Source organism: Marmota monax, unplaced genomic scaffold, assembly GCF_021218885.2.
Source record: "Marmota monax isolate L192 unplaced genomic scaffold, Marmota_monax_Labrador192_F-V1.1 WCK01_AAM20220418_F8-fsc00147, whole genome shotgun sequence".
NCBI classification, from domain to species: Eukaryota; Metazoa; Chordata; class Mammalia; order Rodentia; family Sciuridae; genus Marmota; species Marmota monax.
Genome location: NW_026693552.1, coordinates 732,643 through 749,685, shown reverse-complemented (window position 1 = coordinate 749,685; position 17,043 = coordinate 732,643). Strand labels below are relative to the sequence as shown.

At 34.7% G+C, this 17,043-nt stretch overlaps 1 protein-coding gene across 1 annotated transcript in view; it reads left to right on the top strand.

The window, feature by feature from the left end:
* The window catches only part of Ca1 (carbonic anhydrase 1), a 40,469-nt gene extending 24,703 nt beyond the window's left edge, over positions 1-15,766 (top strand). Inside the window, exons 2-8 of the mRNA XM_046458637.1 lie at positions 5,560-5,616; positions 6,127-6,324; positions 7,696-7,814; positions 10,874-10,969; positions 11,724-11,786; positions 14,371-14,526; positions 15,315-15,766. Of these exons, the coding sequence (XP_046314593.1) occupies positions 5,580-5,616; positions 6,127-6,324; positions 7,696-7,814; positions 10,874-10,969; positions 11,724-11,786; positions 14,371-14,526; positions 15,315-15,431 (786 nt within the window). The 5' untranslated portion in view covers positions 5,560-5,579 and the 3' untranslated portion in view covers positions 15,432-15,766. The remainder of the gene's footprint in view (positions 1-5,559; positions 5,617-6,126; positions 6,325-7,695; positions 7,815-10,873; positions 10,970-11,723; positions 11,787-14,370; positions 14,527-15,314) is intronic.
* Positions 15,767-17,043: the final 1,277 nt, after the last annotated feature.

Here is a 17,043-nt window from a genome sequence, read left to right as displayed (position 1 = left end):
CCCCGTGAGAATACATGAGAGAGCACCATGATTTGGGGCAGGCTGGCTCTGGAAATGGGAGAGTCCACAGCATGCATTCATTTGGGAGAGAGGATGATCCATATCCCACCACCACCTCCCACAGATAGAACCAAGCCCTGTCTACATGGACATACAGGACCTATTTTAGGGAAACTATAATGACTGCTTTGAAGTGATAGCTTCTCATATGAATGAACTCTTTATGATAATAAAGTAAAAAGTGATGGAAGAAAAAAAGCTATTGTTAGTTTGATTTTGTCAATAATTTGTCATAAGGAAGAATTCTTGAGAGGGTTTGAAGAAATTTTAATGCTTGTATCTGACTTTCGACAAGGGGCTTAGCTTCCTCATCTGTGAAATTCATTTTTTTTCATTTTGAAATAGAAAAACTGACATTTATATTAACCAAATCACAGGTTTCTTAAAAGTTAATAAATAGGATCATGTGAGTTAAACCTATAGTTGGATAAAGCCCCATTCTATGGGACTATTCTAAAAGAAAGTACTTCTTTCTTGAAAAGCAGCTGTAATCATTCTGTTTACCCCTTAGCTATTTCTCAGAAAAATCCCTAGGGAGGATTATGCCCTGTGACTTCAGGGTTGATTAGCTAATAGGTTTCATCCATCAGTTGAAGTCTTGGAAGCTCTGGCAGAGCCCTGGGTCCTCCTCGCTCTGGCTGCAGTTACCTCCCCCATCCTACTCAAGCATAGCCCACACAGCTTTCTGTATGATTAGTACACCCAGGAAAAATAAAGTCTCTTACAGTGTATCTGCTGCTTGCCTGTATCTCTAATACTCATTTAAAAAAAAAACTTCAAGGTGAGTTAACCCAAGTTCACACAGACACACAAAAGAAATAGCACTGCTGAAAGAAAGTGCACTAGACAGATAAAGAATTCTATATTAATGTAATAGCTGTGAAGCAAAAGAAGTCTGGGACTGAAGGAACACTGTAAATGTCACCTCAGTCCATTATGTATTTTTGTTCACTATTTTAAGATCAGTGAAGAGAAGCTCCATAATATACTTCTCTCTCTGCCCTTGGATAAGGTGTCATTCTGCAAACTACTAGTTCAAATAGCACACTTGCCTCCTTTTTTATTTTTAAATAAATCTACTAGAAGGAGGATCAGATAAGAACAAATTAAAATGACAACCACCTGCATGCAAAAATGGATATTTCCCCTGCCAAATAGCATTGCGTCTACTTAATAATGGATCTGACCTGAGCTTTTGATACAGACACTACTGCAGAGCAAGCTACTGGCCCATATTTAACATACTGACTGGATAGTTGAAAGGGTATGGCAAAAATGAATGAAAAAAAATCATTTTTCTCTGGATATTACTAAATGCATTATAAACTTAAGAAATCTGATGAGAAAAGAGACTAATTTAATACAAGAATGAGTATTTTGTGAAGTGGCTGCTGAAATGAATATTAATTCACTGTTTCCTAAAGGACAAAGCATGTCCATCAGCTGTCATTTAGAATATTTAAAAAGGAGTTGTAGAAGTACCCAAATGTGTTTCTCAACTATCACCAGGGAAAGGCCTGGTAAAAAAAAAAAAAAAAAAAACCACAGATCCCAGGCCTCACATGCAGAGAGGTCCCATTCCTCAGTGTTGTGAGGGGTCCCAGTGGCTAGCGTCACTTGCAAGTATCCTGCAACTTCAGATAAGTTATGTGCCTGTTTGCTAATAACGCTGTCCAGATGAGGAACTTGGCCAGAGACTTGCCCTCATTTAAATATATATCTCTCAGTAATAGATTTTGGGGGGTAGAGTCAAATATTCCCCAAGGTATCTATAATAAGGCTATATTTACAAAAAAGAGATTGATATTTGTTAACCACCCAAATTGGCTAAGATCATTTCACCAAAGTAAGAAATTGAGTTAGATACACACACATAAATTTTAGTATCACCCTCAGGTGAATCTGAGGCAGGTGATCTGCAAATTATACATTAAGAAATACTAGATTGAAAAAGGACATATTTAATTGTGAATGTATTTTAGAAATCTAGTCTTTGATAAAAAGGTTTAGGAGCTAATGAAGTTATTAGGTGAGTTGGAACATTTGTTAATATAATTTTAGATAGACACCACAAAAAGGTTCACGAAAGAAGTTAGGACAAAAATGATTGACAGGACTGACCTTGACCTCCTTTAAAATTTTACACTTAAGAATTTTTCTAAACACACAGAGCTTAGTTTAATATGCCACAAGCAAATATCTGTTATGCAATTGTTTGAATTTCAGACCACATTCAATCCCTTGCACTGTTTTGTTTTTATATAATCATCTATTTTCCTGAGAATTAAAATCAACTTTTTTTTTTTTGAGGCTAACTTGACCACTTAAATTTGTGCAGTGTTTTATGGTTTACAAAGCATTGTGCATTTATATTGTTTTCTTTTTAAATGAAAAATGCTACTTAATGTTGTCATTGTTATAGGAGGGCATACTAACTCCCCAACTAATTATAAACACAAGATAAAAATGATATTTCTCAGTTTTAAAGATAAATATGAGGATGGTATGTTTAACGTGCCCATCCACATTAGCCACTCGTGCAGTAGAAGAAATCCCTAACTATTATCTTAAAAATTGACAAACCCATATTCTCAGTGTATCTTTCCAACCAGTAATTTCAATAAGCTTGTCAGTGAATTAGACAATTTAAAATTCAAAGTTTTCAGAGGCATGAATATTTAAGACACTATGAATATGTTTATGTCTATGCTATGGATTAAAGTGGTTATCCAGCAGAGTTGACTTAGTTGTTAATAAAAAATATTCATCAGCAGATTTGAAAATTGTTTTCAAAAATAAAATATTCTCAGATAAGAAATACAAGGTTGGAAATTTCCTTCAATCATGGTAATAAAATCCTTAAGAATTATGAACTTTTAAAATGTAGATGTCAAAAATTCAAACCATATTTGAAGAGTTAAAGTTTGACATTTATAAAGTGTTAAAAAATTTGACACTTACAAGGACCAAGGTTGTCACTCTCCCAGCAATGACTGACAGACACAGTTGGTCACCTCATTTCTCCCATTAATAGAACAGCGAGGGGAAACTTTCTTTTTCCTTAGTCCAAATATGATCATGAGTTTACTTCTAGCAAAGCTCACTCACATGCTCACACATCAGTGTGCCACACACTGCTGAGTTTAGATCAATGCATTGGGCAGGCTTAGTCCCTGAGGAGCATTCTGTCCTTCCAGTCTTCATAAAAATAAAATAGTTGAAGTTAAAAATGATATATAACTCTCCTCTCCACATTTATTGAGCACCACTATTTTCCAGCCAGATTATAGATAAGGAGCATTCAGTGGTGAAAAAAATAGACGAGGTCCTACCATCATAGAGGTATCATTTTAGAGATGGTTATAGATATTAAACAGCCTTGTTGCTCAAGATTAAGTTTTAATTGCATATGGATTTATTCAGAACAGTCTATCCATAAAAACAAAAAACCTTCTCCCATATATGTTTTTGGATTTGATCACCTTAGGAGATATGCAGTTTAGAAGACCAGAGGCTATGTAGATTGAACACGTTCTTGATATATCAGTTCAAAGATTATAACCCTGGAAAAGCATACTGGAAGAAGTCTATGGATTAAATTGAAATGAATGCAAAATTAAACATCTTGAACTTAGTGTAGATATTAAGTTGGGAGAGGAAAAGACTCTGAGCAAAAAAAGAGGGATCAAGGTAAATTGGAGGATGTTAGGGATTAAACTATAGGTGCTCATTAAATTTTACATCCTCTATTTAATTTTATGCTTGTGGGAGTACTCAAACACACCCTAAGAATATAATAAAATAAAGGGTCATAATAGTTAAGTAATTTTGTACCTAAAACTTTAAATGAATGTTAAGGCATTCATGTGATGAATCATATTGTAATCATGTAATGAAGTGGGGGTTGTCTTTTTCCAAATATGTTGATTAATATAATCATTCAATTTTATAGTTTAAAGAGGTTGGCCAAAGGACACATAATTTCAGTTAGATAGAAGAATAATTTCAAGACATCTATTGTACAGTGAGGTGGCTATGGTTAACGACAATTTATTGTATTACTAAAAAATGCAGAGTGGGTGTTAAATGCTACCACCACAAATATAGCTATGTGAGATAATGCAATTGTTAATTAGCTAAATTTAACCATTCCACATGTATGTGTGCTTCAAAACACCACGTTGTACACAATAAAAACATCTATAATCAGAATAAATACAGCAATATCCAGTTTTTACTAGTAAATTAAAATTTAAAATTTTTAGAAGGTCCCTTTTAAGCCATGTCCCCCTATGCTTATTAATGCCATAGAAAGGAAGCTTAGCCTCTTCCCACTCAGTATTATTCATGAGCCATTGTCCATTCTTCACACAAGGCCGAGTTCTACCATCAGGACAGAGGAGCAAACTAGTCAGTCTTGCCAAAAATGGCTCCTGACCCCCTCTTCCTTCAGGGGTTGCAGGCAGCTTAGGCAATTCCAGCTTGTGAAACGAAGTGTAACTCTCGTTATTTTGGAAGCTTATTTTTCTGGTTGTAGCCCCAGTGAGTACATGTTAGGCCTTGAAAAACAAGGACCTAGCCAGAGACCAACACATCCTAATCCGTTATCTTTGCCTCCCTGAAAAGTCCTGTGGACCTTCTTATACCTCAATAGATGTGAGTTATCAATTGATCTTAAGAGAATTGTGGGAAAAGAAGGAGAATTAGGGGCTCATCCACCTCATAACTCACCAGCGTGGCATTTCGCAGAGATACAGTGAGGGAGGCAAGTTAACTGGAGGCAGAAGTCTTGACTTCTTGCTAGCTGAAGTGAAGTTCTGAACATCTCTCTACTACAAAATGGTAATTCTTACTCTATAGAGTGTGTTAGTAAAATAAAATAGCTTGAAATGAAGTATAAATTTGTATGGAACTACAAATAAGAAGGCTTTTATCCTAGTAGACTTATTTTATATAAAATAAATATATGTAATATTTCACTTTGGTATTAATAAATCTCCATTTATGAATTCCAATAGTGCTCCAGAATGAAGGGCTTTATGAATAATATATATTACAAATAGTAATTTCATTATCTAATTCTAAATTAATTTCATGATACTAGCTCAGTTCACCCTGTAAACATGCAAACTAATCTTCTTATTAGATTATAGTATCTAGTATTGCAAGGGTGGAATTGGAAAACTTAAGTACATGAAATAATTTTAATTTGGAAAATACAAAGAATTTCATTTGACAATATTTTTGAATAGCCTAAGAGAAAGAGGACTTGGTATAATAAAATCTATAATTTTGATATCTTTCATAGTAAAATAAAATAATTAGAGCTGAGCTAACCTTTGCAGACATTTTTGTTACAACACCTTTTTTATATACCTCCTGATAAGGAGAGAGATGATGAAATAGTGGCCTCATAAGGGCAGAGAAGTTTCTATAAAAACCCCATGTGAAAGTTGCACAGTTGCAGTTGGTTATTCCAGGTATTATTTTTGTTTTCAGAGAAAGAAAACTAGAAGACCATGGCAAGTTTAGACTGGGGATACGATGCCGAAAATGGTAAGAGTACTGCTTTTCCTGTGAATCAAAATAAGAGCTTATTCCTTTTTCTAATAGATGAGGTATGAAGTTTTTAAAATAATATACAGCCACAGTTATTCCTTTTTCTAATAGATGAGGTATGAAGTTTTTAAAATAATATACAATTCAATAGTTTGAGTTGACTGTTTTGAATAATTACAATATCTTTGCAAATACTTTTAGCTGTTCTTTAGAGTACCTCTATCTATAAAAGGTATTTGATATATGCTTGTTGCACTCTATTGCTTATAGTAAGATATTTATAGTCTAATCTTATAGACTAGGTGTATAAGCCTATATCACTGATGCTGACAAACTTTTACAGGATAATTTAGAAAAGGGACACTGCCAAAGACAGAATTTCCAATTAACAGAATGTCATTTAAGACAGCTGAATAAACTATAATAAGCAAACAGGTAGAGTCCTCAAACTTAGAATCAAGCATTCGGTATAAAGTGTTAATTGTATACATATATTCATCCTGGTAGGTCCTGAGCAATGGAGCAAGCTGTATCCCATTGCCAATGGAAATAACCAGTCTCCTATTGACATCAAGACCAGCGAAACCAAACATGACACCTCTCTGAAACCTATCAGTGTCTCCTACAATCCAGCAACTGCTAAGGAAATTATCAATGTGGGACACTCCTTCCATGTGACTTTTGATGACAATGATAACCAATCAGGTGAGCCCTAAAATTATTCTGTTATTTTTTTCCTTAGAATCTATTGGGGAAATTGAAACAAAAGTGCTAAGAAACACAAACTGCCACCCCAAGTATTTTGTGCAAATGTGTAACATTGCTTTTATCTGGTGAGGCATTTTGGATTTCTAGAAAATGGCCAAGTGGTAAAGATATTTTTGGTGGGGGGTACCAGGGATTGAACTCAGGGGTACTCAACCACTGAGCCACATCTCCAGCCATATTTTGTGTTATTATTTAGAGACAGGGTCTCACTGAGTTGTTTAGCATCTTGCCTTTGCTGAGGCTGGCTTTGAACTTGAAATCCTCCGGATTCAGACTCCTGAGCTACTGGGATTACAAGCATGCACCACCACATCCAGCAGTTGTTCTCCTCCTCAATGACACCATCCTGTCGCTTCTGGCCATCCCAGGATCTTTAGGCTCACTTCACTCTCTCAGTATAAACTACTTTTTCCCCAAAAGTCTAAGGGACAAATAATTATGAATATAAAACTAAAAAGACAAACATATTCTAATTGAGATGAGGGTGAACACAGTAGGGAAAAGAGATGGGAAACAACTGAGTTATCCTCCTACCCTGAAATCTGTCATATTTCCTGCTACATAGACAGCTTTTCATAAATGTTTGTTGAATAGGTTGTAACAATTCCCAAAGATAGTTCTACTGATGATAAAGCTAAATTTGTTTTAGCACTTCCCTATGAGGTTCCAATCCTAAGGTACATTGGGTGCTATGTCTTTTATTAATATTAGATTAGGTCTGGTATCATGTGAGCTTAAGTACTTATGATTGTAAAGACTCTCCAAAATGACAGGCCATTCAATATAAAAGTTTTTCAAGTAACCTTGCCTCACAGGTGCTTTCTTTTGGTCCCTGGCCAGGGATTCTCAATAAAGCTAGCATGCATGGTTATGTCATGATTAAATACAAAATATGTGATAAGCAATTTGATACTCAAAATAAACTGCTCTAGCCTTCAACACATGCCATCTTTGTTGAAAGAAGGAATGAATAAACTTGCAAATTAGAGATTCATGAAAAGCCCTTAATCATACAATCCATTCATGTCACAGTATACTTTCTTGGAAGTATAAATAGATAAAATTGTGCTCATGTGCTGGGAATTGTCTATAGCTCATGAACTCTGTCTTATCAAGCCACAATCAGAGATACACCATACATATACATGCCATTGTCCTAGATGAAGGGATTAGAAATCAGATGAAAACTTTGGCAATGCTGTTTGCTTTCATTTTACTAAAGAAAAATTTGTGTTGGTATATTAAAAAGTGCAAAGATAAGTTGGCATTTATGATCATCCAACTAACAGAAGTTCCCTTTTCTTCCAGTGCTGAAAGGTGGTCCTCTCTCTGACAGCTATAGACTCAATCAGTTCCATTTTCACTGGGGCAGTACCAATGAGTATGGTTCTGAGCACACAGTGGATGGAGTCAAATATGCTGGAGAGGTAATGTAATTCAGTAAGAGATACTTACACTGCAAGTACTCCCCAAAGTAGCTCCGCTACTACATAAGTCACCATCATAATGATTTCAAAGGAGTGAGCATTCTGGTCTCTGTGAGGAACTCCCAGTCTCCATTAAAATCAAACAGATGCACTATGTTTGGCAACTGAGGGACATTTTTCATGTGAAAAGGCATAGCTGAACTTGGAGCAGCACTTTGAGCCCAGAATTTACCTCTTCTGAAAATGCCTAAAATAGCAATGACCTAACATAACACTGATGGCCCAGCTTCCTTTGAAATTCTAACCCTAAGTGGGAACATCACTATTCTCTTTGTACTTAGACTTCAAGTTTGGACACACCTGTCCTGTGGGTGTGGCCAGGCAGAAACACTTCAATAATAAGTCTCTACAAGGAGGTCAAGTTCAATCCCAGCAATGGTCACAGGGAGGAGCACACACCTAGTGAGGTTCTAGCTGCAGCAGCCTCTACCCAATGACTATCATTTCCTGAACTGCCCTCATATGGGAGGCTGTGATCATTTCAAGACATTATTATCTGTGTATCTACAGAAAAAAATATGCACATGTGCATTAGATTCAACCCAGGGTCTGGAAGATTCAAAGGGAGGTTATGTGCAAATCTATAATACATATATGCCCATATATACAGGTTAACTTTATATTAAATAAGTTTTATAATACATATACTTTTGAAACTTGGTGTTTTTCCCACTTTGCAGATTATCATGATTATTTTTCCAAATCAAAAGGTTTATTAACACCTCGTTTAACATCTGTGTATTATTTCAATTCCATAAATACATCAGAATTTATTTAATTGGCCCCTATTGGTGGATAATTATAATGTCTTCTGATTTTTATTCCATTGTGTTCTTATTCTCTTACAAAAAATACTTTAATAATTAATAGCATCATACTTGTATCTCATGGACCAGTGAAAGTGATTATGCAGGACAAATTTTCACAAAAGAGATGGCGAGAGTAGAGAGTAAATGCATCTTTTATTATGAAAGAGGATTTGGGAACTGTACACAAATATAACTTGCTTTGTGTTTTATTGTAATGTTTGGATGATACCTTTTGATGCAGCACAAATCTATTAAATGTTCATCTGCCATTTCTCACCCAGAAAATTGAAGGTAGATTAAAATCAAATGAACTAGGAATCTAAATTAGTATTGCTTTTGGAAGGATCCTTGGTAGTATTCAAGAAATCTAAATCAGTGATTCTCTCATCTAAATGGAGAAAAGTAAATAAAATCAAGGCTAATGATGAGAGACAGTTAGTCACAAAGTTCAACGAGTCATTCAATAAACCTAAGTGGGTACCTATCACACTCCAGGTTAAGAGGTGGCACAGCCTTGGGGTGAAGAATGCGAGCTCCTCAGCTGATTTCCAGAGTTCAAAACAAAGTTCCTCCACTCACTGGTGGTACATCTTTGGGAGAAATTACTGTGTGTCCCAATCTTCTTATCTAGAGAGTGAAGATAATATATTAGTATGTTCCTGAAACAACTGTTGAAGAGAAAGAAATGAGTAAACCTATATAAGGCACACTTAGGTCAGCTCCTTTCACACTGGAAGTGCTCAGCAGTGTTACATTTTTGCAGATAAGACACAAGCAAGTACTCCTCAACCAAGACAGATATGCATAAGTGATTATGATTAAACAAACGTAGTAGTAAATACCAGTGTGAATATTCAGAAAGCACTCTGGGGATATAGATGTAAGAATAATCAAGGGTAGAGACAGAATCTAGACTGGCAGCACCAAAGAAAACTCTAATAAGTAATGAGATGACACTTCAAGTATGACTGGGAAGTGACCTCTCTTGATATATTGTACTAATTATTCTTTTTTCTTTCAACAAATTGTTATTGATCTGGACATGGTAGCATAGGCCTGCAATCCCAGTGACTATGGAGGCTGAGGCAGGAAGATCGAAAGTTCAAGGCCAGTCTCAGCAATTTAGAAAGGTCTTAAGTAATTTAGTGAGACCCTGTCTCAAAAAAATAAAATGATAAAATGGGCTGGGTATGTAGCTCAGTGATAAAAATTCCCCAGGGTTCAATCCCTAGTACCAAAAATAAATAAATAAATAAGTTTTTAAAGAACATACACACACACAACACACGAGAGAGAGAGAGAGAGAGAGAGAGAGAGAGAGAGAGAGAACAAGCGAGCACACTTGCCATACACAAGATATTATTTTCAGCAAATACTTGCTATCAGAGCTTTCATTTTGATAAAGAAAAATGTTAAAAGGAAGGAAGCAAAGGAAAAAGAGAGATTAGATAAGCAATATTTCGAGAAATGATTTATGGTCATTTTATATTGGATAATCAAAAAAGGATTCCCTGAGGAGTAGTATTTGAATTCAGCCTTAACTCAAGACAAATGTCTGCTATACAAAGACCATAAGGAAAGAAATCCCAGAGAAAATCAACAGCCAATGCAAAGACTCAAAGTTATGATCAAGTGAAGAGATATCCTCTGTGAGATATGATGTAGAAAATAAGAAGTTGATGATAACTGTGGTACTTTTTGATTAATTAGAGGATAGTATTACCTTTTCCTACGAAGGGAAAAATAAGGCAGGTTTGGCAAGGAGGAATCAAGAGTTCTGATGTGCCCAAGAGATTCTGTCATTGGCCATGGCTCCCAGGCAAGCCAGGCAGCCCTTCTCACAAAGTTACCGCAAATTACCTCATGTGAAGGGAAATTACTTCAGTTTTTGTCCTAGAGCTAGTCAATCAGATTTCCTGATCTTTTCATGCCAGAGAGAGATCTTTTTGTTAAAGGACTAACATTGAATAGTTGATGATATTGTAGGAAAATAAATCTTACCTATTGGTCCTAGGAGTTGTCATCAGTACACTCTTCCTAAGAGTGGAATGTAGACCTTCCTACCCACTGGATAAAAGTTCCCATGCATTTTGTCTGTCTGAACACATTATCATATATGGTCAAGTTGACTTGCAACTTACTTTTTGCTTTTACCTTTGTATAAATAACTAACCACATTGTCGTTTTTAGTGTCACATTGTTCACTGGAATTCTGCAAAGTATCCTAGCATTGCAGAAGCAGTCTCCAAGGCTGATGGTTTGGCGATTATTGGTATTCTGATGAAGGTGAGTTACAGGTAGTCACCCTGCTCTGCTAATGCTATTTCTTACCAATCAGACTTCAGAACAGGATGACAGAAGGCAAAAGATACTTGAGTTCTTCTTTTTAGAACATTTCTATTCTACTTATAACTACAGATAAGCAGGCTCCTTATACCAAATTACCTGTTCTCTAAACTTCCTACCTCATAGACAGGGATTATTTATTTACTATCTCATCAGGAAGGAAATATTAAGAGAATTTTCCCTAGAAAGTTCAATTGATTATTAAAGTAGTGAATGTTGCTCAAATCCTCTATTCTGGAAAGTTTTATGACTTTGAAATTAAATATATAATTCAAGTTAACCTTGATTGAGCACTCAGAGTATGCCAAAGACATGCCAATCATAACAAACAGAACAGGTCAAAAATAAAAGTTTGGTTTTCATATCACAGTTTTGCTAAATATCCACTTTGTCTTGTGTAGCTTTGATTATCTTGCTCATAATTTAATTTAAAACAAGATCTGTTTGCTACTTTATCTGCCAGTATACCTGATGAATGATCTATAGAGTACAAGGGCCTACAAAGACAAACACTAACAAAATTTCTTCCCCTAGAGCAGAGAGAAAAGTACCAAACCTCTCTTCATTTACTGTAGTACATTAAAGAAAGGAAGGAAAGAAGGGAAGAAGGGAGGGAGGGAGGAGAAGGATTGATTTAGCTCAACAATATTCTCATGATTATAATCTTTATCACTTTTTTTTTTTTAATCTCCAGGTTGGTCAGGCCAACCCAAAGCTCCAGAAAATACTTGAGGCTCTAAATGCAGTTAAAACCAAGGTAAATAAACTAAGTTAAATTCTGAGAACAAGAATCCAGGGAAGTAAAAAAATCATTTAATTGCTTATTGAAGTGGGAGTAGGAAGACTGGTGTAAAAGCTAATTTGAAAATCAAAGTCCTACTTACAAATTGTCTGTGTCTAAGAAAAACCCCAGTGCAAGGATTTGTTTTGTTTCATTTTCATATTATTGTCTTAGCAGGATGAAGCCTATGGAAAAGCAGGTTACTGAGTCAACCAAATTTGCTTGAAAAACTAAACCCAAATGAAATGTAAATGTTTTTCTACTTCATGAAACATATCTATATTTTTTCAGAAGTACAAAAACTTAGACACAAAGAGTATACTTTTGAGATACCATTAATGGGCAATGTTTGAAAATCATGATTCCCAACAAAACTTTAAAAAAAATCGGTTTTTTGAAATATCCATCCTTAGCTTTCCCACTTTTACAGCAAACAAACCACGGAGTCAGAGATTTCTTGGAGAACTGTGATATTTTTATATAAAATAAGTATGTTTTGTGCTAATTCCAAAAAAGATTAAAGCTAAATAAGTATATTATAAAGAGAAAAAAAGAATATTTAAAAATACCCAAGATATATTTTAAAATATGAAAAGAAAATATAAGGGCATAATGAATAAATATCAGAATTCAAAATAATAAAATAATGAAGAAAAGTGATAACTAAATAGAAAATAAATTTTCATCAATAAAGAAAAAGTTGATGATTTAGAATAACCAACAAAAAATAGTATATTTTGGCAAATTTGGTAGTGGAAATTTGGCACATTACAAAATATTATTAGAAATAAAAAAAGAGGATATAACTGAAGATATAAAAGAAAAAAAATATGACATCATGCCAGTAAATTTGAAAATTCATATAAAATGGATGATCTGTGAAAAAATGAAGAGAACTAACTCAAAGGGTGCTAGAAAACCTACGTAGACCAAAAGCCTAAAAATAAATCAAAGAGATTGTCAAAAAATATTCATTAAAAGAAGATTCTGAGCCTAGATCATTTTAGGGAAAAAAATATTCCTCAGCCTTTAAGAAATAATCATGTATCAGTTGCCTAGGTGAGGAAACAGAGAAAATACGCCCCATCAATTTAATTACACTTAATACCAAAACCAGATAAGAATAATGCAAAAAGAAAACTGTATGCTAATCTTTCTTAGGAATATAGGTAAAAGAAATCTTAAAATTAGTTATAGCAAATCAACTTCAACATTGTATCAAGAGAGTAATGTTTCTGAACTAGTAGAGTTTATCCTAAAATGTGATTAATATTAGAAAATCTCTAAATATAATTCATTATATAAACAAATTAAAGATGGAAATTATATCACCAACTTGTTACATGCTTGAAGAGCATTAGATTAAAAAAAAAGAAGAATAAAAAGAATGGGTATTGAATTTTTTTATTTTTTTTTTGGTACCAGGGATTGAACCCAGGGGCACTCAACCACTGAGCCACATCCCCAGTATTTATATTTATATATATATATATATATATATATATATATATATATATATATATATATATATTTTAGAGGCAGGATTTTGCCAAGTTGCTTAGGGCCTCACTAAATTGCTGAGGCTGACTTTGAACTCATGATTCTCCTGCGTCTGCCTCCCAAGCCGCTGGAATTACAGGCATTTGCCACCATACCCAGTTCCATACCCATTCTTGAGGACAAAACAAAATAAATGAAAACTTTTAGAATTTGATGAAGAATATTGTTCACTATTACATATAATTATGATGTACTAATAAAAACTTTAAAAAGGATTATTACCTAGAAACTAGAATCAAACATCAAACTTAATTTTAAAACAATTGAAGCATTCTACTTCAATGAAGAAAGATTTTAATTTTAATTATGATGTTTAATTGTGATGGTCACAGGGTGCCAACTGTGACCATCACAATTAAACATCATAATTAAAAGTCTGAATAAATATAATAGTAAAGAAATAAGGGCAAATATTGGGATGAATATTGGGAAAGCAAATATAAAACTATTATTATGGACAAATAATATAATAATTGACATTTACCCTGAAAATTCAAAAGAATCAGCTAAAAAACAGAACAGATATAAAAGTCTGGCAAAAATGCCTATACATAAAAGGTTAGTGTATAAATATCAGTTTATTTCACATACAAATAAAAAACCAATCAAAAAGAAACTGGGAGAAGACTAATATATTACCAATTTGCATGTCAATAAATATCTCTGTCTCTAGAACAAAATCTAGCATCATTTCTAGAGACACAGAAATGCTTTATATTGGAAATTAAATATTTTTTGAACTTTTGTTTATCTTCAACCAAATGAAGATGAAAAATTTTTAGTTAAAACATCTATATAGTTCATCTTCTGCCTTTTCCATTGTTTTTAGTTTGTATATCCACAAACATACCAGTCAGGAAATAATATATAGACAGTCAATTCAACTCTTAGCTAAAATCTCTAGATAATATATAACAAGGTAAATAGTACATATGTGTAACATTGATATAACTATTTTATATCACAAAATAATGATACAGGTTTTTCCTTTTTTTCCCAGGGCAAACGAGCCCCGTTTACAAATTTTGACCCCTCCACTCTCCTTCCCTCCTCCCTGGATTACTGGACCTATGCTGGCTCTCTGACTCATCCTCCTCTCCATGAGAGTGTAACCTGGCTCATCTGTAGAGAGACCATCAGCATCAGCCCAGAACAGGTAGCGTATCCGAGTGAATGAGTGGGAATGGGGAGTGCAAAGCAGAACTATCTCTTCAATTGACAGTGCCAGCTGGAGCTATTATAATTTCAATCAGGTTTCTGAGGAGTTTATTTTCTTTTCCAACTGAAAAAGATTCATTTCTGGCATAGCTCTTCTGAATTATCCAAAAAAAGCATGTTTATTATACTGTTTTTACTTTGTGCATAAAATAGAAAACGTGGAATTCAGAACTCCCACTACTCTCAAGTTTTTAAATATTAAAAATGTTTCTTTAATTGTTTTTTACAATGATGATGATAAGAATTATCATTGATTGAACAATATTTTTATTAGGTGTCTTGCATGTGTTTTGTCAGACAATTCTCATAATACACATGCAGGACAAGCCCCGTATCTATTGCTCTCTGACATTTATCAAGCACATAGTAGGTACTCTAGTATTGAGCACATTTAGGTACTATCCATGTATGGGCCCATTTAATCTTTACAGCAACCCAATGAAGTAGGTACTATATTAAAAGTGAGGCACCAAGTATATGTCATTTGCCCAAAGTCCCCCAGTTGACAAGTGAGAAAGTTGGTGTTCTGTAACCCAATCATTGATAACTTAAGCAAAATACCTAGTTTAAAGGACCATAATGGATCTTGGTCTTCCTCAATTCCCAATGGTGAAAATATTGCAATCCTCAACTCAGTTTTCTAAATTACAGTATGTTCATTATATGGAAGGAAAGTGCTTTGTGTGACTTGCTTGCTTTTGATTCTTTTATATTTCATCCTTCCAGCTGGCACAGTTCCGCAGTCTTCTTTCAAATGCTGAAGGAGAAAACCCTGTCCCTATACAGCACAACAACCGACCACCCCAGCCTCTGAAGGGCAGGATTGTGAGAGCTTCATTCTGATTGGCTTAAGAAGGAGGTTATCCTTTCTCAAGAGAGGACCTGCAGCTGACATAATCCAGTAAAATAATGATTTTTAGGAAACAAGTTTATTTCAATATTAACAAGATATCATGCCTGCAACATTTAATCTGTAGAACTAAAACAATATTAATTTTAGGTCCTAAAGCCTCAGATAAAAATCTGTAAGCCTGCAAATATATAATCTGTACGCAGAAATTTATGCTTCAATTCAACTTTATTTTGTGGAATTATTTTACAATTGCAATTTAGTGATTTGTATCTTTCTCTAATTTTGTTTCATTTTAGCTAAAACAATAAAATAGTTTGATCTCTTCCTTCTTGTCTATTATAGATTCTATAAAAACCATTAACTTTGTTCTCTAAATACATTAAAAATCTTAAATATCTTATTTGCAAAAGCATTTTGCCTTCAATGTAATAACCTAAGAAGCTTGAGGTGAGATATTGAGAAATTCATTTGCTTACTCTCGAAGGCAAATACAGAACAAAAGATGACATATACATGTAATATTACTATGCTGGCCCAATATTGCTACCATCTTTTCCCCTGTGATAATAATGATATCTTTTATATACCAAGATGATGTTTCTAGATACTACTTCCACGTTTTCTCCTTATAATAGCAAGATCAATGTGTTGTGTGGGTTTTTTTTTTTTTGCCATAATTATAACTAGTCAATTTGCAGGCAGAATCTGTACTTTAAAATGAGAAAAAAAGACACAAGTGAATTGTTTATAAAAACACTGAAAGAGCCTGGTAAAGTGGTGCTTGCCTGTAGTCCCAGTAACTCAGGAACCTGAGGCAAGAGGATCAAAGTTCAAGGCTAGCCCGGGCAACTTTAGTGAGTCTATGTCTAGCATGTCAGTACCACAAAAAGAAGAAGAAGAAGAAGAAGGAGGAGGAGGAGGAGGAGGAGGAGGAGGAGGAGGGGGAGGGGGAGGGGGAGGGGGAGGGGGAGGGGTGGAGGAGGAGGAGGAGGAGGAGAAGGAGAAGAAGAAGAAGAAGAAGAAGAATAAGAAGAAGAAGAAGGGAAGGGGGAGGCTGAGGAGAAGGAGGACCAGGAGGAGCAGGAGGAGGAGGAGGAGGAGGCGGAGGAGGAGGAGGAGGAGGAGGGGGAGGAGGAGGGGGAGGAGGAGAAGAAAAAAATTCTGAAGTTGTCATGTGGCTGTAGAATCATAGAGAAACATCATTCAATCTTTTGTGCCATTAACCTGAAGTCAACTTTTTCCATAGCTATACCTAAATTCAGAATTTTATAAATCCTTTGCCCACTATTTAGCCTTGTGGTTTACTTTAGTTCTTTCATCTGGAAAAAAAATCATATTGGAGAACAAAGCCAATCCCAATGTTTTGTTTTGTCTAATATCACAGGATCTGTCAAAACCCCTAAATAACTAGAATCAAATTTAGACAGAAGCAGCAGATTCTTCTTTGCTCTGAGGATCTTGGTCTTCCTCCATGGAGGCTGTGTTTGTTTAGCACCTAATAATCATTATAACAGACTTCTTTTGACATATTTTAATTGAAATCCAGAATTTACATTAAAATCCTCTTTATTAAAATATGGACCCAAGTAATACATTACCTCT